The 23,892-nt window shown below is 37.9% G+C and overlaps 1 protein-coding gene and 2 long non-coding RNA genes across 5 annotated transcripts in view; 1 reads left to right on the forward strand and 2 right to left on the reverse strand.

Annotated features, from left to right (window-relative positions):
- LOC122212774 (leucine-rich repeat-containing protein 37A2-like) overlaps positions 1-23,892 on the forward strand; it is a 158,731-nt gene that overhangs the window by 103,423 nt on the left and 31,416 nt on the right. Inside the window, exons 3-4 of the mRNA XM_042926742.1 lie at positions 22,774-22,845; positions 23,566-23,646. Coding sequence (XP_042782676.1) covers positions 22,774-22,845; positions 23,566-23,646 — 153 coding nt within the window. The remainder of the gene's footprint in view (positions 1-22,773; positions 22,846-23,565; positions 23,647-23,892) is intronic.
- LOC122212778 overlaps positions 1-23,892 on the reverse strand; it is a 152,277-nt gene that overhangs the window by 81,606 nt on the left and 46,779 nt on the right. The window lies entirely within an intron of this gene.
- The window catches only part of LOC122212775, a 69,170-nt gene that overhangs the window by 43,261 nt on the left and 2,017 nt on the right, over positions 1-23,892 (reverse strand). For all 3 annotated transcript variants that reach the window (XR_006199297.1, XR_006199295.1, XR_006199296.1), the window contains exon 3: positions 23,590-23,644. This is a non-coding gene — a long non-coding RNA (uncharacterized LOC122212775). The remainder of the gene's footprint in view (positions 1-23,589; positions 23,645-23,892) is intronic.

A 23,892-nucleotide genomic window follows, 5' to 3' on the forward strand; every position in this document is an offset into this window, starting at 1 on the left:
TCACCATCCCTACATTAAATAAGAATTAGTGTATTTGGTGGCACCATTACCCAGGTTTCTCTCACATCTAGCGGTCCTGTGTAGCAAATAGTTGTAGTTATTTTTGCATTTTGACCCAGAAATGACCTTTTCATTTTGCAGAATTCTCAGGGACAATTATCTGACCGAATTACATAAAGACACATTTGAAGGCCTGCTATCCCTCCAGTATTTGTAAGTTAATCAGTTCATCATTTATTATGAGTTTTTAGTTATATTATTTATTAAAAAATACAGGGTTCAAATTGGATAATTGCAACAATTTCTTCTAACAGTAGAATTCTATAATTCTCTATAGTGGAATTCTATAATTCTCTCTATTAAATTCTATAACTCTGTAAGTCTGTGGGGACCCAGCCCATCTCTAGCATTAAATACCTCCTATGCATTTTCAACTTTTTAATTTTATAGACAAGATATAGGAAAAAGCCCTTCAGTTGTAGAGGAAAAGGGGTAATGAAGTCTGAGCAATTATGGACACCCATATGAACCTTGTTATGTAAGTGTTCATATACCATCTGCTTTTATTTATATTTATTATTTATGGCCCATGGATCAAATCCTGTGTATGGTCTGTCTTGATACAACCTATGAGTTCAGAATGATTTTCATGTTCTTAAAGGGCTGTAAAAGAGAAAAGAAGAGAAAGAAACAGAGAATATGTGACAGAGACCGTATATGGCCTGCAAAGCCTAAAATATTTACTGTCTGGCCTTTACAGAAAAGGTTTGAAAAAGTTGGCTTAGTAAAATGAGAGGAATTGAAGTTAACCTCAAATTGTCACCTACAAGACAAGAAAATATAGAACACTTACATTAATTTGAATGCCATTAACCCAGAATTTTTAAATAATTTAATCTAAATTAAATATTTAAATATTAAATATTTAACTAAGCAGGTGAATTATGTAAGCAGTATTACCAAGTACATATTAAATTATTAAGAGATTAAGGATTTCAGTGTGGGAAATTTTATTAGTTTATTTTTTTATTATTATTTTTTATGTCATTTATTGTTAAGTTAGCTAACATACAATGTGCACTTGGCTTCAGGAGTAGATTCCTGTGATCAGTGTGGAAATTCTTATGCCACCATAAAAATAGATGTTTAAAATGATGGTTAAGGGGTTGGGGCTCCTGGGTGGCTCAGTTGGTTGGGCGTCCGACTTTGACTCAGGTCGTGATCTCACAGTTTGTGGGTTTGAGCCCCGTGTCGGGCTCTGTGCTGACAGCTCAGAGCCCGGAGCCTGTTTCAGATTCTGTCTCCCTCTCTCTCTGCCCCTCCCCCACTCATGCTCTGTCTCTCTCAAAAATAAATAAACATTAAAAAAATGATGGCTAAGGGGCACGTGGCTGTCTCAGTCATTAGAGTCTGCAACTCTTGATCTCGAGGTTGTAGGTTAGAGCCCCATGTTAGGTATAGAGATTACTTAAAAAAAATGAAATCTTTAAAAATATAATGATGGTTAAGTGGTATAGTTAGAAATGTTTACACTAAACAAACATCAGAAATGCCTCTAACTTCGCTAATTACAGAATAAACATCTCTCCAGCCTCATTGTCAAGGAAGAAATGTTTGCATATATCTCTGTACATTAGACATACAGAGATACTAATGTTCTTTGCTATGGAGGTTCAGTGTTTATTCTTTGTCCATGCCATGCAAAGCTGTGTATTTCATTAATCCTTTTTAAAAAATTTTTTTAATGTTTATTTATTTTTGAGAGAGAGAGAGACAGAGTATGAGCAGGGTAGGCACAGAGAGAGAGAGGGAGACACAGAATCCGAAGCAGGCTCCAGGCTCTGAGCTTCAGCACAGAGCCCAGTGCAGGGCTTGAACCCATGGACTGCAACCTGAGCCGAAGTCGGATGCTTAACCGACTGAGCCACGCAGGTGCCCCATTAATGTTGGTATTCTCAAATCCTTTTGTGTTTTCTCTGTTAACTGTGTCATTGACTATAAGCTGTTATATTTGTTTTTTATTTTCTGTCCTGAATAGAATTGGCTTTCTCACTCCATTTGGTCATTCCTGAGTGCAATTTATCTTTGTAGTTGAGATTTGACTTGCTTCTGTTTTCTGGTCCTAAGGAAGAGGTGAAATGAACCACGGGGCTTGTTATTGGTGACAGGTCCCCCTGAGAGTTAAAGAAGAGGTGGGAGGTGACTTCTAATGGCTAGTCAGAGTGTATACCCTTCCTCCAGGGTTCTGGGACCCTGCCCCCTTCTAACACCAATGGCTCCTGCCTGGAAGAAAACACCCTTTGCTGCCAGATCCAAGGAGGAAGGATGTGGGGTTGATGTGCTGTCCTTGGTCCTACTGCAGTATCCCAGCTAATCACCCTGTAGGTGGCTCCAAGGCATTTCTGGTGGGGAGTGTTTGTAGAGCTACTCCCTTGGCTTTGAGCTAAGGTTGTGGATTTTCTAATTGTATCTTTTCTAATCATCCTTAGGGACTTTGGTGGAGTTTGGAGTTTGGTAGAGACTTGGCATGTTTCAATCTGCCAGCTTGAAATAGCACAACCTCTTAGGAAGACAATTTTGTACCCCTGTTAAATCCTGGAGAAACTTAGGCAAATGTGTACTAGGATATAAACAGAAAAATGTCCAAAGCAGCACTGTTTATAATAACTAAAAATTAGAAAAATCTAGTATCCACCAACAGTAGAATGAACAAATAGTGTTACACGGGTATTTACTCTACACTTATTAAACTGAGCATTTATGTTATGTGCATTTTATGCACATTTTTAGTTCTCACAGATATTTTTTAGATGGGGAAAAAAATTAGATGGCTTTACTTGTAGCACTGATATGGTTATAAATAGGGCTTCCACAATAAAATTTGGGAAAAGAGAGGAGGAAGTGGCAGTTCTGTCCATGTTTTTGCCACTCAGGGCTGGGTTCTAACAGAGATTTTGTGATCCAGAGAGTAGGCATTAAATGTACATTTTGGTGTGAAGAGTGGATAGGGGTGTGTGTGTGTGTGTGTGTGTGTGTGTGTGTGTGTGTGTGTGTGAGAGAGAGAGAGAGAGAGAGGAGAGAGACAAAGGAGTATGTGAGAAGAAAAGATTTGAATCAAACAGCAGAGATCACCATCCCTACATTAAATAAGAATTAGTGTATTTGGTGGCACCATTACCCAGGTTTCTCTCACATCTAGCGGTCCTGTGTAGCAAATAGTTGTAGTTATTTTTGCATTTTGACCCAGAAATGACCTTTTCATTTTGCAGAATTCTCAGGGACAATTATCTGACCGAATTACATAAAGACACATTTGAAGGCCTGCTATCCCTCCAGTATTTGTAAGTTAATCAGTTCATCATTTATTATGAGTTTTTAGTTATATTATTTATTAAAAAATACAGGGTTCAAATTGGATAATTGCAACAATTTCTTCTAACAGTAGAATTCTATAATTCTCTATAGTGGAATTCTATAATTCTCTCTATTAAATTCTATAACTCTGTAAGTCTGTGGGGACCCAGCCCATCTCTAGCATTAAATACCTCCTATGCATTTTCAACTTTTTAATTTTATAGACAAGATATAGGAAAAAGCCCTTCAGTTGTAGAGGAAAAGGGGTAATGAAGTCTGAGCAATTATGGACACCCATATGAACCTTGTTATGTAAGTGTTCATATACCATCTGCTTTTATTTATATTTATTATTTATGGCCCATGGATCAAATCCTGTGTATGGTCTGTCTTGATACAACCTATGAGTTCAGAATGATTTTCATGTTCTTAAAGGGCTGTAAAAGAGAAAAGAAGAGAAAGAAACAGAGAATATGTGACAGAGACCGTATATGGCCTGCAAAGCCTAAAATATTTACTGTCTGGCCTTTACAGAAAAGGTTTGAAAAAGTTGGCTTAGTAAAATGAGAGGAATTGAAGTTAACCTCAAATTGTCACCTACAAGACAAGAAAATATAGAACACTTACATTAATTTGAATGCCATTAACCCAGAATTTTTAAATAATTTAATCTAAATTAAATATTTAGATATTAAATATTTAACTAAGCAGGTGAATTATGTAAGCAGTATTACCAAGTACATATTAAATTATTAAGAGATTAAGGATTTCAGTGTGGGAAATTTTATTAGTTTATTTTTTTATTATTATTTTTTATGTCATTTATTGTTAAGTTAGCTAACATACAATGTGCACTTGGCTTCAGGAGTAGATTCCTGTGATCAGTGTGGAAATTCTTATGCCACCATAAAAATAGATGTTTAAAATGATGGTTAAGGGGTTGGGGCTCCTGGGTGGCTCAGTTGGTTGGGCGTCCGACTTTGACTCAGGTCGTGATCTCACAGTTTGTGGGTTTGAGCCCCGTGTCGGGCTCTGTGCTGACAGCTCAGAGCCCGGAGCCTGTTTCAGATTCTGTCTCCCTCTCTCTCTGCCCCTCCCCCACTCATGCTCTGTCTCTCTCAAAAATAAATAAACATTAAAAAAATGATGGCTAAGGGGCACGTGGCTGTCTCAGTCATTAGAGTCTGCAACTCTTGATCTCGAGGTTGTAGGTTAGAGCCCCATGTTAGGTATAGAGATTACTTAAAAAAAATGAAATCTTTAAAAATATAATGATGGTTAAGTGGTATAGTTAGAAATGTTTACACTAAACAAACATCAGAAATGCCTCTAACTTCGCTAATTACAGAATAAACATCTCTCCAGCCTCATTGTCAAGGAAGAAATGTTTGCATATATCTCTGTACATTAGACATACAGAGATACTAATGTTCTTTGCTATGGAGGTTCAGTGTTTATTCTTTGTCCATGCCATGCAAAGCTGTGTATTTCATTAATCCTTTTTAAAAAATTTTTTTAATGTTTATTTATTTTTGAGAGAGAGAGAGACAGAGTATGAGCAGGGTAGGCACAGAGAGAGAGGGAGACACAGAATCCGAAGCAGGCTCCAGGCTCTGAGCTTCAGCACAGAGCCCAGTGCAGGGCTTGAACCCATGGACTGCAACCTGAGCCGAAGTCGGATGCTTAACCGACTGAGCCACGCAGGTGCCCCATTAATGTTGGTATTCTCAAATCCTTTTGTGTTTTCTCTGTTAACTGTGTCATTGACTATAAGCTGTTATATTTGTTTTTTATTTTCTGTCCTGAATAGAATTGGCTTTCTCACTCCATTTGGTCATTCCTGAGTGCAATTTATCTTTGTAGTTGAGATTTGACTTGCTTCTGTTTTCTGGTCCTAAGGAAGAGGTGAAATGAACCACGGGGCTTGTTATTGGTGACAGGTCCCCCTGAGAGTTAAAGAAGAGGTGGGAGGTGACTTCTAATGGCTAGTCAGAGTGTATACCCTTCCTCCAGGGTTCTGGGACCCTGCCCCCTTCTAACACCAATGGCTCCTGCCTGGAAGAAAACACCCTTTGCTGCCAGATCCAAGGAGGAAGGATGTGGGGTTGATGTGCTGTCCTTGGTCCTACTGCAGTATCCCAGCTAATCACCCTGTAGGTGGCTCCAAGGCATTTCTGGTGGGGAGTGTTTGTAGAGCTACTCCCTTGGCTTTGAGCTAAGGTTGTGGATTTTCTAATTGTATCTTTTCTAATCATCCTTAGGGACTTTGGTGGAGTTTGGAGTTTGGTAGAGACTTGGCATGTTTCAATCTGCCAGCTTGAAATAGCACAACCTCTTAGGAAGACAATTTTGTACCCCTGTTAAATCCTGGAGAAACTTAGGCAAATGTGTACTAGGATATAAACAGAAAAATGTCCAAAGCAGCACTGTTTATAATAACTAAAAATTAGAAAAATCTAGTATCCACCAACAGTAGAATGAACAAATAGTGTTACACGGGTATTTACTCTACACTTATTAAACTGAGCATTTATGTTATGTGCATTTTATGCACATTTTTAGTTCTCACAGATATTTTTTAGATGGGGAAAAAAATTAGATGGCTTTACTTGTAGCACTGATATGGTTATAAATAGGGCTTCCACAATAAAATTTGGGAAAAGAGAGGAGGAAGTGGCAGTTCTGTCCATGTTTTTGCCACTCAGGGCTGGGTTCTAACAGAGATTTTGTGATCCAGAGAGTAGGCATTAAATGTACATTTTGGTGTGAAGAGTGGATAGGGGTGTGTGTGTGTGTGTGTGTGTGTGTGTGTGTGTGAGAGAGAGAGAGAGAGAGGAGAGAGACAAAGGAGTATGTGAGAAGAAAAGATTTGAATCAAACAGCAGAGATCACCATCCCTACATTAAATAAGAATTAGTGTATTTGGTGGCACCATTACCCAGGTTTCTCTCACATCTAGCGGTCCTGTGTAGCAAATAGTTGTAGTTATTTTTGCATTTTGACCCAGAAATGACCTTTTCATTTTGCAGAATTCTCAGGGACAATTATCTGACCGAATTACATAAAGACACATTTGAAGGCCTGCTATCCCTCCAGTATTTGTAAGTTAATCAGTTCATCATTTATTATGAGTTTTTAGTTATATTATTTATTAAAAAATACAGGGTTCAAATTGGATAATTGCAACAATTTCTTCTAACAGTAGAATTCTATAATTCTCTATAGTGGAATTCTATAATTCTCTCTATTAAATTCTATAACTCTGTAAGTCTGTGGGGACCCAGCCCATCTCTAGCATTAAATACCTCCTATGCATTTTCAACTTTTTAATTTTATAGACAAGATATAGGAAAAAGCCCTTCAGTTGTAGAGGAAAAGGGGTAATGAAGTCTGAGCAATTATGGACACCCATATGAACCTTGTTATGTAAGTGTTCATATACCATCTGCTTTTATTTATATTTATTATTTATGGCCCATGGATCAAATCCTGTGTATGGTCTGTCTTGATACAACCTATGAGTTCAGAATGATTTTCATGTTCTTAAAGGGCTGTAAAAGAGAAAAGAAGAGAAAGAAACAGAGAATATGTGACAGAGACCGTATATGGCCTGCAAAGCCTAAAATATTTACTGTCTGGCCTTTACAGAAAAGGTTTGAAAAAGTTGGCTTAGTAAAATGAGAGGAATTGAAGTTAACCTCAAATTGTCACCTACAAGACAAGAAAATATAGAACACTTACATTAATTTGAATGCCATTAACCCAGAATTTTTAAATAATTTAATCTAAATTAAATATTTAGATATTAAATATTTAACTAAGCAGGTGAATTATGTAAGCAGTATTACCAAGTACATATTAAATTATTAAGAGATTAAGGATTTCAGTGTGGGAAATTTTATTAGTTTATTTTTTTATTATTATTTTTTATGTCATTTATTGTTAAGTTAGCTAACATACAATGTGCACTTGGCTTCAGGAGTAGATTCCTGTGATCAGTGTGGAAATTCTTATGCCACCATAAAAATAGATGTTTAAAATGATGGTTAAGGGGTTGGGGCTCCTGGGTGGCTCAGTTGGTTGGGCGTCCGACTTTGACTCAGGTCGTGATCTCACAGTTTGTGGGTTTGAGCCCCGTGTCGGGCTCTGTGCTGACAGCTCAGAGCCCGGAGCCTGTTTCAGATTCTGTCTCCCTCTCTCTCTGCCCCTCCCCCACTCATGCTCTGTCTCTCTCAAAAATAAATAAACATTAAAAAAATGATGGCTAAGGGGCACGTGGCTGTCTCAGTCATTAGAGTCTGCAACTCTTGATCTCGAGGTTGTAGGTTAGAGCCCCATGTTAGGTATAGAGATTACTTAAAAAAAATGAAATCTTTAAAAATATAATGATGGTTAAGTGGTATAGTTAGAAATGTTTACACTAAACAAACATCAGAAATGCCTCTAACTTCGCTAATTACAGAATAAACATCTCTCCAGCCTCATTGTCAAGGAAGAAATGTTTGCATATATCTCTGTACATTAGACATACAGAGATACTAATGTTCTTTGCTATGGAGGTTCAGTGTTTATTCTTTGTCCATGCCATGCAAAGCTGTGTATTTCATTAATCCTTTTTAAAAAATTTTTTTAATGTTTATTTATTTTTGAGAGAGAGAGAGACAGAGTATGAGCAGGGTAGGCACAGAGAGAGAGGGAGACACAGAATCCGAAGCAGGCTCCAGGCTCTGAGCTTCAGCACAGAGCCCAGTGCAGGGCTTGAACCCATGGACTGCAACCTGAGCCGAAGTCGGATGCTTAACCGACTGAGCCACGCAGGTGCCCCATTAATGTTGGTATTCTCAAATCCTTTTGTGTTTTCTCTGTTAACTGTGTCATTGACTATAAGCTGTTATATTTGTTTTTTATTTTCTGTCCTGAATAGAATTGGCTTTCTCACTCCATTTGGTCATTCCTGAGTGCAATTTATCTTTGTAGTTGAGATTTGACTTGCTTCTGTTTTCTGGTCCTAAGGAAGAGGTGAAATGAACCACGGGGCTTGTTATTGGTGACAGGTCCCCCTGAGAGTTAAAGAAGAGGTGGGAGGTGACTTCTAATGGCTAGTCAGAGTGTATACCCTTCCTCCAGGGTTCTGGGACCCTGCCCCCTTCTAACACCAATGGCTCCTGCCTGGAAGAAAACACCCTTTGCTGCCAGATCCAAGGAGGAAGGATGTGGGGTTGATGTGCTGTCCTTGGTCCTACTGCAGTATCCCAGCTAATCACCCTGTAGGTGGCTCCAAGGCATTTCTGGTGGGGAGTGTTTGTAGAGCTACTCCCTTGGCTTTGAGCTAAGGTTGTGGATTTTCTAATTGTATCTTTTCTAATCATCCTTAGGGACTTTGGTGGAGTTTGGAGTTTGGTAGAGACTTGGCATGTTTCAATCTGCCAGCTTGAAATAGCACAACCTCTTAGGAAGACAATTTTGTACCCCTGTTAAATCCTGGAGAAACTTAGGCAAATGTGTACTAGGATATAAACAGAAAAATGTCCAAAGCAGCACTGTTTATAATAACTAAAAATTAGAAAAATCTAGTATCCACCAACAGTAGAATGAACAAATAGTGTTACACGGGTATTTACTCTACACTTATTAAACTGAGCATTTATGTTATGTGCATTTTATGCACATTTTTAGTTCTCACAGATATTTTTTAGATGGGGAAAAAAATTAGATGGCTTTACTTGTAGCACTGATATGGTTATAAATAGGGCTTCCACAATAAAATTTGGGAAAAGAGAGGAGGAAGTGGCAGTTCTGTCCATGTTTTTGCCACTCAGGGCTGGGTTCTAACAGAGATTTTGTGATCCAGAGAGTAGGCATTAAATGTACATTTTGGTGTGAAGAGTGGATAGGGGTGTGTGTGTGTGTGTGTGTGTGTGTGTGTGTGTGTGTGAGAGAGAGAGAGAGAGAGGAGAGAGACAAAGGAGTATGTGAGAAGAAAAGATTTGAATCAAACAGCAGAGATCACCATCCCTACATTAAATAAGAATTAGTGTATTTGGTGGCACCATTACCCAGGTTTCTCTCACATCTAGCGGTCCTGTGTAGCAAATAGTTGTAGTTATTTTTGCATTTTGACCCAGAAATGACCTTTTCATTTTGCAGAATTCTCAGGGACAATTATCTGACCGAATTACATAAAGACACATTTGAAGGCCTGCTATCCCTCCAGTATTTGTAAGTTAATCAGTTCATCATTTATTATGAGTTTTTAGTTATATTATTTATTAAAAAATACAGGGTTCAAATTGGATAATTGCAACAATTTCTTCTAACAGTAGAATTCTATAATTCTCTATAGTGGAATTCTATAATTCTCTCTATTAAATTCTATAACTCTGTAAGTCTGTGGGGACCCAGCCCATCTCTAGCATTAAATACCTCCTATGCATTTTCAACTTTTTAATTTTATAGACAAGATATAGGAAAAAGCCCTTCAGTTGTAGAGGAAAAGGGGTAATGAAGTCTGAGCAATTATGGACACCCATATGAACCTTGTTATGTAAGTGTTCATATACCATCTGCTTTTATTTATATTTATTATTTATGGCCCATGGATCAAATCCTGTGTATGGTCTGTCTTGATACAACCTATGAGTTCAGAATGATTTTCATGTTCTTAAAGGGCTGTAAAAGAGAAAAGAAGAGAAAGAAACAGAGAATATGTGACAGAGACCGTATATGGCCTGCAAAGCCTAAAATATTTACTGTCTGGCCTTTACAGAAAAGGTTTGAAAAAGTTGGCTTAGTAAAATGAGAGGAATTGAAGTTAACCTCAAATTGTCACCTACAAGACAAGAAAATATAGAACACTTACATTAATTTGAATGCCATTAACCCAGAATTTTTAAATAATTTAATCTAAATTAAATATTTAGATATTAAATATTTAACTAAGCAGGTGAATTATGTAAGCAGTATTACCAAGTACATATTAAATTATTAAGAGATTAAGGATTTCAGTGTGGGAAATTTTATTAGTTTATTTTTTTATTATTATTTTTTATGTCATTTATTGTTAAGTTAGCTAACATACAATGTGCACTTGGCTTCAGGAGTAGATTCCTGTGATCAGTGTGGAAATTCTTATGCCACCATAAAAATAGATGTTTAAAATGATGGTTAAGGGGTTGGGGCTCCTGGGTGGCTCAGTTGGTTGGGCGTCCGACTTTGACTCAGGTCGTGATCTCACAGTTTGTGGGTTTGAGCCCCGTGTCGGGCTCTGTGCTGACAGCTCAGAGCCCGGAGCCTGTTTCAGATTCTGTCTCCCTCTCTCTCTGCCCCTCCCCCACTCATGCTCTGTCTCTCTCAAAAATAAATAAACATTAAAAAAATGATGGCTAAGGGGCACGTGGCTGTCTCAGTCATTAGAGTCTGCAACTCTTGATCTCGAGGTTGTAGGTTAGAGCCCCATGTTAGGTATAGAGATTACTTAAAAAAAATGAAATCTTTAAAAATATAATGATGGTTAAGTGGTATAGTTAGAAATGTTTACACTAAACAAACATCAGAAATGCCTCTAACTTCGCTAATTACAGAATAAACATCTCTCCAGCCTCATTGTCAAGGAAGAAATGTTTGCATATATCTCTGTACATTAGACATACAGAGATACTAATGTTCTTTGCTATGGAGGTTCAGTGTTTATTCTTTGTCCATGCCATGCAAAGCTGTGTATTTCATTAATCCTTTTTAAAAAATTTTTTTAATGTTTATTTATTTTTGAGAGAGAGAGAGACAGAGTATGAGCAGGGTAGGCACAGAGAGAGAGGGAGACACAGAATCCGAAGCAGGCTCCAGGCTCTGAGCTTCAGCACAGAGCCCAGTGCAGGGCTTGAACCCATGGACTGCAACCTGAGCCGAAGTCGGATGCTTAACCGACTGAGCCACGCAGGTGCCCCATTAATGTTGGTATTCTCAAATCCTTTTGTGTTTTCTCTGTTAACTGTGTCATTGACTATAAGCTGTTATATTTGTTTTTTATTTTCTGTCCTGAATAGAATTGGCTTTCTCACTCCATTTGGTCATTCCTGAGTGCAATTTATCTTTGTAGTTGAGATTTGACTTGCTTCTGTTTTCTGGTCCTAAGGAAGAGGTGAAATGAACCACGGGGCTTGTTATTGGTGACAGGTCCCCCTGAGAGTTAAAGAAGAGGTGGGAGGTGACTTCTAATGGCTAGTCAGAGTGTATACCCTTCCTCCAGGGTTCTGGGACCCTGCCCCCTTCTAACACCAATGGCTCCTGCCTGGAAGAAAACACCCTTTGCTGCCAGATCCAAGGAGGAAGGATGTGGGGTTGATGTGCTGTCCTTGGTCCTACTGCAGTATCCCAGCTAATCACCCTGTAGGTGGCTCCAAGGCATTTCTGGTGGGGAGTGTTTGTAGAGCTACTCCCTTGGCTTTGAGCTAAGGTTGTGGATTTTCTAATTGTATCTTTTCTAATCATCCTTAGGGACTTTGGTGGAGTTTGGAGTTTGGTAGAGACTTGGCATGTTTCAATCTGCCAGCTTGAAATAGCACAACCTCTTAGGAAGACAATTTTGTACCCCTGTTAAATCCTGGAGAAACTTAGGCAAATGTGTACTAGGATATAAACAGAAAAATGTCCAAAGCAGCACTGTTTATAATAACTAAAAATTAGAAAAATCTAGTATCCACCAACAGTAGAATGAACAAATAGTGTTACACGGGTATTTACTCTACACTTATTAAACTGAGCATTTATGTTATGTGCATTTTATGCACATTTTTAGTTCTCACAGATATTTTTTAGATGGGGAAAAAAATTAGATGGCTTTACTTGTAGCACTGATATGGTTATAAATAGGGCTTCCACAATAAAATTTGGGAAAAGAGAGGAGGAAGTGGCAGTTCTGTCCATGTTTTTGCCACTCAGGGCTGGGTTCTAACAGAGATTTTGTGATCCAGAGAGTAGGCATTAAATGTACATTTTGGTGTGAAGAGTGGATAGGGGTGTGTGTGTGTGTGTGTGTGTGTGTGTGTGTGTGTGTGAGAGAGAGAGAGAGAGAGGAGAGAGACAAAGGAGTATGTGAGAAGAAAAGATTTGAATCAAACAGCAGAGATCACCATCCCTACATTAAATAAGAATTAGTGTATTTGGTGGCACCATTACCCAGGTTTCTCTCACATCTAGCGGTCCTGTGTAGCAAATAGTTGTAGTTATTTTTGCATTTTGACCCAGAAATGACCTTTTCATTTTGCAGAATTCTCAGGGACAATTATCTGACCGAATTACATAAAGACACATTTGAAGGCCTGCTATCCCTCCAGTATTTGTAAGTTAATCAGTTCATCATTTATTATGAGTTTTTAGTTATATTATTTATTAAAAAATACAGGGTTCAAATTGGATAATTGCAACAATTTCTTCTAACAGTAGAATTCTATAATTCTCTATAGTGGAATTCTATAATTCTCTCTATTAAATTCTATAACTCTGTAAGTCTGTGGGGACCCAGCCCATCTCTAGCATTAAATACCTCCTATGCATTTTCAACTTTTTAATTTTATAGACAAGATATAGGAAAAAGCCCTTCAGTTGTAGAGGAAAAGGGGTAATGAAGTCTGAGCAATTATGGACACCCATATGAACCTTGTTATGTAAGTGTTCATATACCATCTGCTTTTATTTATATTTATTATTTATGGCCCATGGATCAAATCCTGTGTATGGTCTGTCTTGATACAACCTATGAGTTCAGAATGATTTTCATGTTCTTAAAGGGCTGTAAAAGAGAAAAGAAGAGAAAGAAACAGAGAATATGTGACAGAGACCGTATATGGCCTGCAAAGCCTAAAATATTTACTGTCTGGCCTTTACAGAAAAGGTTTGAAAAAGTTGGCTTAGTAAAATGAGAGGAATTGAAGTTAACCTCAAATTGTCACCTACAAGACAAGAAAATATAGAACACTTACATTAATTTGAATGCCATTAACCCAGAATTTTTAAATAATTTAATCTAAATTAAATATTTAGATATTAAATATTTAACTAAGCAGGTGAATTATGTAAGCAGTATTACCAAGTACATATTAAATTATTAAGAGATTAAGGATTTCAGTGTGGGAAATTTTATTAGTTTATTTTTTTATTATTATTTTTTATGTCATTTATTGTTAAGTTAGCTAACATACAATGTGCACTTGGCTTCAGGAGTAGATTCCTGTGATCAGTGTGGAAATTCTTATGCCACCATAAAAATAGATGTTTAAAATGATGGTTAAGGGGTTGGGGCTCCTGGGTGGCTCAGTTGGTTGGGCGTCCGACTTTGACTCAGGTCGTGATCTCACAGTTTGTGGGTTTGAGCCCCGTGTCGGGCTCTGTGCTGACAGCTCAGAGCCCGGAGCCTGTTTCAGATTCTGTCTCCCTCTCTCTCTGCCCCTCCCCCACTCATGCTCTGTCTCTCTCAAAAATAAATAAACATTAAAAAAATGATGGCTAAGGGGCACGTGGCTGTCTCAGTCATTAGAGTCTGCAACTCTTGATCTCGAGGTTGTAGGTTAGAGCCCCATGTTAGGTATAGAGATTACTTAAAAAAAATGAAATCTTTAAAAATATAATGATGGTTAAGTGGTATAGTTAGAAATGTTTACACTAAACAAACATCAGAAATGCCTCTAACTTCGCTAATTACAGAATAAACATCTCTCCAGCCTCATTGTCAAGGAAGAAATGTTTGCATATATCTCTGTACATTAGACATACAGAGATACTAATGTTCTTTGCTATGGAGGTTCAGTGTTTATTCTTTGTCCATGCCATGCAAAGCTGTGTATTTCATTAATCCTTTTTAAAAAATTTTTTTAATGTTTATTTATTTTTGAGAGAGAGAGAGACAGAGTATGAGCAGGGTAGGCACAGAGAGAGAGGGAGACACAGAATCCGAAGCAGGCTCCAGGCTCTGAGCTTCAGCACAGAGCCCAGTGCAGGGCTTGAACCCATGGACTGCAACCTGAGCCGAAGTCGGATGCTTAACCGACTGAGCCACGCAGGTGCCCCATTAATGTTGGTATTCTCAAATCCTTTTGTGTTTTCTCTGTTAACTGTGTCATTGACTATAAGCTGTTATATTTGTTTTTTATTTTCTGTCCTGAATAGAATTGGCTTTCTCACTCCATTTGGTCATTCCTGAGTGCAATTTATCTTTGTAGTTGAGATTTGACTTGCTTCTGTTTTCTGGTCCTAAGGAAGAGGTGAAATGAACCACGGGGCTTGTTATTGGTGACAGGTCCCCCTGAGAGTTAAAGAAGAGGTGGGAGGTGACTTCTAATGGCTAGTCAGAGTGTATACCCTTCCTCCAGGGTTCTGGGACCCTGCCCCCTTCTAACACCAATGGCTCCTGCCTGGAAGAAAACACCCTTTGCTGCCAGATCCAAGGAGGAAGGATGTGGGGTTGATGTGCTGTCCTTGGTCCTACTGCAGTATCCCAGCTAATCACCCTGTAGGTGGCTCCAAGGCATTTCTGGTGGGGAGTGTTTGTAGAGCTACTCCCTTGGCTTTGAGCTAAGGTTGTGGATTTTCTAATTGTATCTTTTCTAATCATCCTTAGGGACTTTGGTGGAGTTTGGAGTTTGGTAGAGACTTGGCATGTTTCAATCTGCCAGCTTGAAATAGCACAACCTCTTAGGAAGACAATTTTGTACCCCTGTTAAATCCTGGAGAAACTTAGGCAAATGTGTACTAGGATATAAACAGAAAAATGTCCAAAGCAGCACTGTTTATAATAACTAAAAATTAGAAAAATCTAGTATCCACCAACAGTAGAATGAACAAATAGTGTTACACGGGTATTTACTCTACACTTATTAAACTGAGCATTTATGTTATGTGCATTTTATGCACATTTTTAGTTCTCACAGATATTTTTTAGATGGGGAAAAAAATTAGATGGCTTTACTTGTAGCACTGATATGGTTATAAATAGGGCTTCCACAATAAAATTTGGGAAAAGAGAGGAGGAAGTGGCAGTTCTGTCCATGTTTTTGCCACTCAGGGCTGGGTTCTAACAGAGATTTTGTGATCCAGAGAGTAGGCATTAAATGTACATTTTGGTGTGAAGAGTGGATAGGGGTGTGTGTGTGTGTGTGTGTGTGTGTGTGTGTGTGTGTGTGAGAGAGAGAGAGAGAGAGGAGAGAGACAAAGGAGTATGTGAGAAGAAAAGATTTGAATCAAACAGCAGAGATCACCATCCCTACATTAAATAAGAATTAGTGTATTTGGTGGCACCATTACCCAGGTTTCTCTCACATCTAGCGGTCCTGTGTAGCAAATAGTTGTAGTTATTTTTGCATTTTGACCCAGAAATGACCTTTTCATTTTGCAGAATTCTCAGGGACAATTATCTGACCGAATTACATAAAGACACATTTGAAGGCCTGCTATCCCTCCAGTATTTGTAAGTTAATCAGTTCATCATTTATTATGAGTTTTTAGTTATATTATTTATTAAAAAATACAGGGTTCAAATTGGATAATTGCAACAATTTCTTCTAACAGTAGAATTCTATAATTCTCTATAGTGGAATTCTATAATTCTCTCTATTAAATTCTATAACTCTGTAAGTCTGTGGGGACCCAGCCCATCTCTAGCATTAAATACCTCCTATGCATTTTCAACTTTTTAATTTTATAGACAAGATATAGGAAAAAGCCCTTCAGTTGTAGAGGAAAAGGGGTAATGAAGTCTGAGCAATTATGGACACCCATATGAACCTTGTTATGTAAGTGTTCATATACCATCTGCTTTTATTTATATTTATTATTTATGGCCCATGGATCAAATCCTGTGTATGGTCTGTCTTGATACAACCTATGAGTTCAGAATGATTTTCATGTTCTTAAAGGGCTGTAAAAGAGAAAAGAAGAGAAAGAAACAGAGAATATGTGACAGAGACCGTATATGGCCTGCAAAGCCTAAAATATTTACTGTCTGGCCTTTACAGAAAAGGTTTGAAAAAGTTGGCTTAGTAAAATGAGAGGAATTGAAGTTAACCTCAAATTGTCACCTACAAGACAAGAAAATATAGAACACTTACATTAATTTGAATGCCATTAACCCAGAATTTTTAAATAATTTAATCTAAATTAAATATTTAGATATTAAATATTTAACTAAGCAGGTGAATTATGTAAGCAGTATTACCAAGTACATATTAAATTATTAAGAGATTAAGGATTTCAGTGTGGGAAATTTTATTAGTTTATTTTTTTATTATTATTTTTTATGTCATTTATTGTTAAGTTAGCTAACATACAATGTGCACTTGGCTTCAGGAGTAGATTCCTGTGATCAGTGTGGAAATTCTTATGCCACCATAAAAATAGATGTTTAAAATGATGGTTAAGGGGTTGGGGCTCCTGGGTGGCTCAGTTGGTTGGGCGTCCGACTTTGACTCAGGTCGTGATCTCACAGTTTGTGGGTTTGAGCCCCGTGTCGGGCTCTGTGCTGACAGCTCAGAGCCCGGAGCCTGTTTCAGATTCTGTCTCCCTCTCTCTCTGCCCCTCCCCCACTCATGCTCTGTCTCTCTCAAAAATAAATAAACATTAAAAAAATGATGGCTAAGGGGCACGTGGCTGTCTCAGTCATTAGAGTCTGCAACTCTTGATCTCGAGGTTGTAGGTTAGAGCCCCATGTTAGGTATAGAGATTACTTAAAAAAAATGAAATCTTTAAAAATATAATGATGGTTAAGTGGTATAGTTAGAAATGTTTACACTAAACAAACATCAGAAATGCCTCTAACTTCGCTAATTACAGAATAAACATCTCTCCAGCCTCATTGTCAAGGAAGAAATGTTTGCATATATCTCTGTACATTAGACATACAGAGATACTAATGTTCTTTGCTATGGAGGTTCAGTGTTTATTCTTTGTCCATGCCATGCAAAGCTGTGTATTTCATTAATCCTTTTTAAAAAATTTTTTTAATGTTTATTTATTTTTGAGAGAGAGAGAGACAGAGTATGAGCAGGGTAGGCACAGAGAGAGAGGGAGACACAGAATCCGAAGCAGGCTCCAGGCTCTGAGCTTCAGCACAGAGCCCAGTGCAGGGCTTGAACCCATGGACTGCAACCTGAGCCGAAGTCGGATGCTTAACCGACTGAGCCACGCAGGTGCCCCATTAATGTTGGTATTCTCAAATCCTTTTGTGTTTTCTCTGTTAACTGTGTCATTGACTATAAGCTGTTATATTTGTTTTTTATTTTCTGTCCTGAATAGAATTGGCTTTCTCACTCCATTTGGTCATTCCTGAGTGCAATTTATCTTTGTAGTTGAGATTTGACTTGCTTCTGTTTTCTGGTCCTAAGGAAGAGGTGAAATGAACCACGGGGCTTGTTATTGGTGACAGGTCCCCCTGAGAGTTAAAGAAGAGGTGGGAGGTGACTTCTAATGGCTAGTCAGAGTGTATACCCTTCCTCCAGGGTTCTGGGACCCTGCCCCCTTCTAACACCAATGGCTCCTGCCTGGAAGAAAACACCCTTTGCTGCCAGATCCAAGGAGGAAGGATGTGGGGTTGATGTGCTGTCCTTGGTCCTACTGCAGTATCCCAGCTAATCACCCTGTAGGTGGCTCCAAGGCATTTCTGGTGGGGAGTGTTTGTAGAGCTACTCCCTTGGCTTTGAGCTAAGGTTGTGGATTTTCTAATTGTATCTTTTCTAATCATCCTTAGGGACTTTGGTGGAGTTTGGAGTTTGGTAGAGACTTGGCATGTTTCAATCTGCCAGCTTGAAATAGCACAACCTCTTAGGAAGACAATTTTGTACCCCTGTTAAATCCTGGAGAAACTTAGGCAAATGTGTACTAGGATATAAACAGAAAAATGTCCAAAGCAGCACTGTTTATAATAACTAAAAATTAGAAAAATCTAGTATCCACCAACAGTAGAATGAACAAATAGTGTTACACGGGTATTTACTCTACACTTATTAAACTGAGCATTTATGTTATGTGCATTTTATGCACATTTTTAGTTCTCACAGATATTTTTTAGATGGGGAAAAAAATTAGATGGCTTTACTTGTAGCACTGATATGGTTATAAATAGGGCTTCCACAATAAAATTTGGGAAAAGAGAGGAGGAAGTGGCAGTTCTGTCCATGTTTTTGCCACTCAGGGCTGGGTTCTAACAGAGATTTTGTGATCCAGAGAGTAGGCATTAAATGTACATTTTGGTGTGAAGAGTGGATAGGGGTGTGTGTGTGTGTGTGTGTGTGTGTGTGTGTGTGAGAGAGAGAGAGAGAGAGGAGAGAGACAAAGGAGTATGTGAGAAGAAAAGATTTGAATCAAACAGCAGAGATCACCATCCCTACATTAAATAAGAATTAGTGTATTTGGTGGCACCATTACCCAGGTTTCTCTCACATCTAGCGGTCCTGTGTAGCAAATAGTTGTAGTTATTTTTGCATTTTGACCCAGAAATGACCTTTTCATTTTGCAGAATTCTCAGGGACAATTATCTGACCGAATTACATAAAGACACATTTGAAGGCCTGCTATCCCTCCAGTATTTGTAAGTTAATCAGTTCATCATTTATTATGAGTTTTTAGTTATATTATTTATTAAAAAATACAGGGTTCAAATTGGATAATTGCAACAATTTCTTCTAACAGTAGAATTCTATAATTCTCTATAGTGGAATTCTATAATTCTCTCTATTAAATTCTATAACTCTGTAAGTCTGTGGGGACCCAGCCCATCTCTAGCATTAAATACCTCCTATGCATTTTCAACTTTTTAATTTTATAGACAAGATATAGGAAAAAGCCCTTCAGTTGTAGAGGAAAAGGGGTAATGAAGTCTGAGCAATTATGGACACCCATATGAACCTTGTTATGTAAGTGTTCATATACCATCTGCTTTTATTTATATTTATTATTTATGGCCCATGGATCAAATCCTGTGTATGGTCTGTCTTGATACAACCTATGAGTTCAGAATGATTTTCATGTTCTTAAAGGGCTGTAAAAGAGAAAAGAAGAGAAAGAAACAGAGAATATGTGACAGAGACCGTATATGGCCTGCAAAGCCTAAAATATTTACTGTCTGGCCTTTACAGAAAAGGTTTGAAAAAGTTGGCTTAGTAAAATGAGAGGAATTGAAGTTAACCTCAAATTGTCACCTACAAGACAAGAAAATATAGAACACTTACATTAATTTGAATGCCATTAACCCAGAATTTTTAAATAATTTAATCTAAATTAAATATTTAGATATTAAATATTTAACTAAGCAGGTGAATTATGTAAGCAGTATTACCAAGTACATATTAAATTATTAAGAGATTAAGGATTTCAGTGTGGGAAATTTTATTAGTTTATTTTTTTATTATTATTTTTTATGTCATTTATTGTTAAGTTAGCTAACATACAATGTGCACTTGGCTTCAGGAGTAGATTCCTGTGATCAGTGTGGAAATTCTTATGCCACCATAAAAATAGATGTTTAAAATGATGGTTAAGGGGTTGGGGCTCCTGGGTGGCTCAGTTGGTTGGGCGTCCGACTTTGACTCAGGTCGTGATCTCACAGTTTGTGGGTTTGAGCCCCGTGTCGGGCTCTGTGCTGACAGCTCAGAGCCCGGAGCCTGTTTCAGATTCTGTCTCCCTCTCTCTCTACCCCTCCCCCACTCATGCTCTGTCTCTCTCAAAAATAAATAAACATTAAAAAAATGATGGCTAAGGGGCACGTGGCTGTCTCAGTCATTAGAGTCTGCAACTCTTGATCTCGAGGTTGTAGGTTAGAGCCCCATGTTAGGTATAGAGATTACTTAAAAAAAATGAAATCTTTAAAAATATAATGATGGTTAAGTGGTATAGTTAGAAATGTTTACACTAAACAAACATCAGAAATGCCTCTAACTTCGCTAATTACAGAATAAACATCTCTCCAGCCTCATTGTCAAGGAAGAAATGTTTGCATATATCTCTGTACATTAGACATACAGAGATACTAATGTTCTTTGCTATGGAGGTTCAGTGTTTATTCTTTGTCCATGCCATGCAAAGCTGTGTATTTCATTAATCCTTTTTAAAAAATTTTTTTAATGTTTATTTATTTTTGAGAGAGAGAGAGACAGAGTATGAGCAGGGTAGGCACAGAGAGAGAGGGAGACACAGAATCCGAAGCGGGCTTCAGTCTCTGAGCTGTTGGCCCAGAGCCTGATGCGGGGCTCGAATTCATGAGCAGTGAGATCATGACCTGAACCGAACGAAGTCAGATGCTCAATCGACTAAGCCATCCAGGCACCCCTCATTAATCCTTATTAATGATGTGCTTTAGAAAATAGATTCTTCTTGCAAATGTGGAAGGCTTAAGGGTAGTGAGTAAAAAGAATCTCATATGACACTAAAAATAGCCCTTCAAATTATCAAACCTTCCAAGTCTTAGGGGACAACCACTTTGTATTGGTCTTCTTGGCTACCTCTGCCATCTGGGCTCCAAACGTTACAAACACAGTTTGGAGAAAACCAAAAGAGACAAACTGCGCAATGGATAGGGCCTTTCATTATTTCTACTATGAGGTACTTTGTAAGCCAATTATTTCATGTCAGGTGAAGTGTTCTCATTCATTCATTCAAAAAAAATGTGAATCAAAACCTAAAAAAGAATGTGACAGGCCCTATGCCCAGTACCATAGGCACGCAGATGGTTAAGACAGGCTTCCCACCCTTGTAGGAACTCATGATTTCACAGGGAAAATAAACAGAAGCTTAAACCATAATGCCTAAGCACTAAATGGATGATGAAGCACTGACAAAGTGCAGAAGAGGGAGCCACAAAGTCGTAAAACCACATTTCTTTTCAGTCGTTTTGCTCCTTCTACTCACTACCCAGCTGTTAATTTATTTTATAAATATTTGAGTTTGTTCTTTGTCCATGCATCAGTTTTAAACACAGTAGACAACGCAGATGAGCAAGACTAGTCCATACTTTCATGGAGTTTATGCCCAGAGGAAATGGAATGCCAGAATAACTATATTAAGAAGAAATTGGGGCACCTGACCGGCTGAGTCAGTAGAGCATGCGACTCTTGATCTCAGGGTCGTGAGTTCAAGCCCCAGGTTGGGCGTGGAGTCTACTTTAAAAAATTAAAAGAAGGAGAAGAAGGAGGAGGAGGAGAGGGGGAGGGGAAGAAATGGATTTGGGCAATGAGAAGTATAAGTTGTTTTTGGAACACAGAAGAGGGGGGGAAGACTTCAAGTTGGATCAGGGAAGTTACTAGAGAAATACTGTTTGAACAGAACCTTGAATGGCTATGACGTATCATCAGATAGACATCTTGGGAAGAATATGCTTGCAAGATAGAGTGAGTGAAAGGCAAAATGCAGGAGAAATTTCTTTGGTATCTGTAGAGTAGGAAACTAGAGCCGGATTTAGGATTTTGAAGGCCTTGGATAATATGCCAGGCTACCGTGTTATCACAGCAGTGCTCTAGGACAAACTTTAGACTGCACCAGGGTCACCGGGAGGCCTTGTCAGAACACAGGTTCCACCTCCACAGTTCCTGATTCACTCAGTCCAGAGTAGAGCTGAGAATTTGCATCTTGAGTAAGTTCCCAAGTGACTCTGATATTTGAGAACCACTCCTGGAGAATTAATCTGGTGACTGTGTGCAGTATAGATTAGAATGGGAGAGACCAGAGATGAAAATGCCAGTCAGAAGATGGTGGTACCCATGTAGGTGGAAAGTGAGGGACTCGGCTGAAATCCATGGAAATAAGAGGGTCAACCATAATCAAGAATGGGTGTTTCCAAATAAAAATCCAGGACCATGTTGTTTTTTTGTTGGCCCCACTTGCAGCTGAAACAATTGATAAATTCATAGACCGTTTAGGCAACGTACAACCAAAAATAAATTTCTATTAATATGATAATATAATTCTGAGTTCGTTCAAAGTTAGGTATTGATTAGAGGAGTAACTTCTTTTCAAGTTAAATGAAAAGGTATCTTTTACCTCTTCTGGTATTGACTTGGTGTCAAGAAATAGAACTAAACCAGGAAGGTGTGCTAATGTGAGAATATCCCTTTTAATATTAGAAATTATATGTGGCGATCACAACTTTGAGCTCATAATTTAGAAATTGATGAGGCCACAAAAAGTCATTTAATCAATTCTTCTGCTCTCAGGAAAGATTACTTCCAAGATCTATCAAGATCTATAGTTGTATATTTTATGTATGAAGATCACAAAGGTGAGACTCTTAAGAAAGGTGAGGACAGGGTTAGGGGCTCTGGAAGGTTCAAATAACAATTCCTAATACTCAGAGTTTAGCCAAAAGCTACTTATTCAATACTACCATCCTACTAATTAGATATCTTATAGCTAATTGAGGCAATATTTTCCTTTTCCTTTTCCTAGAGATTTATCCTGCAATAAAATACAATCTATTGAAAGACGTACATTTGAATCACTACCTTTTTTGAAGTTTATGTAAGTTACAAATATAATTTCATTATATTTGGAATTTGTATTAAACTTAATTGTAAACCTCTTTGTTATTCATTTGGAATGAATGAAACTTTATTAGTCGAAAGCTACTAAAATTATGTAGCAAATCTTTTTTGTCTGTGGCAAAGTTTGGTGTGAGAGTTATTATAGAGATCAGAGTGAATCGTTCTAGAGCAGCAGTTCTCTGCCAGGGTGATTTTGCATCCAGGTGACACTTGGTAGTGTCTAGAGACATTTTTGATTGTCAGACTGTAGATGTGCTCCTGGCATCTAGTGGGTGGAGGCCAGGGCTGCTGTCACACCCTACAGTTCACAGGGCAGCACCCCCCCCCCCCATAACAAAGATTATCCAACCATAAATCTCAACAGTGCTAAAGTTGTGAAACGTTTTTCTAGAGAAATAAACTTACTTCTCTAGAAAAAAATACTTACTTAACACAAGTATTTATTGAGCATTTACTGATTTGTATCTAATGCACCACATGTATAAACATGAAAGTATAAATCTTTCATGCAAATATTTTTTTAAAAAGGCAAGTATCTTTCATAGTGAGATTTCTTTAGTGTATGGAGAGAGTATTGTGGTTATGTTTCATTATCTATAAATTAGAATCACTGCCAAAGGATAAATATTCTGAAAGAATATCTTTTTTTTCTCTTTGTTTGTGTCTTGTTTTTTTTTGTGTGTGTGTGTGTGTGTAGAAATCTTGGTTGCAATTTACTCACCGAACTGAGCTTTGGAACATTTCAGGCCTGGCATGGAATGCCGTTTTTACACAAGCTGTAAGTGAAATAGAAAATGAATACATGTAAAAAAAAAAAAAAAAAAAAAACTACATGTAAAAATATCATACAGTGATTGGTTAGGCGTGTGTTAATAAACCCAGTATGAATTCTGGAAAGTAGGTCTTAAAATCCATTTTTTTTTTCAAATGAGGAAACTAAGGTACAAAGAGGCCAAGAGACTTGTCTTAACTCCTAAATGGCACTCTCTGCCCTCCCTCGTAACCAGCTTTCTGTGGGCAATGA

This window comes from Panthera leo (genome assembly GCF_018350215.1).
Source record: "Panthera leo isolate Ple1 chromosome E1 unlocalized genomic scaffold, P.leo_Ple1_pat1.1 chrE1_random_Un_scaffold_50, whole genome shotgun sequence".
In the NCBI taxonomy this organism is placed as follows: Eukaryota; Metazoa; Chordata; class Mammalia; order Carnivora; family Felidae; genus Panthera; species Panthera leo.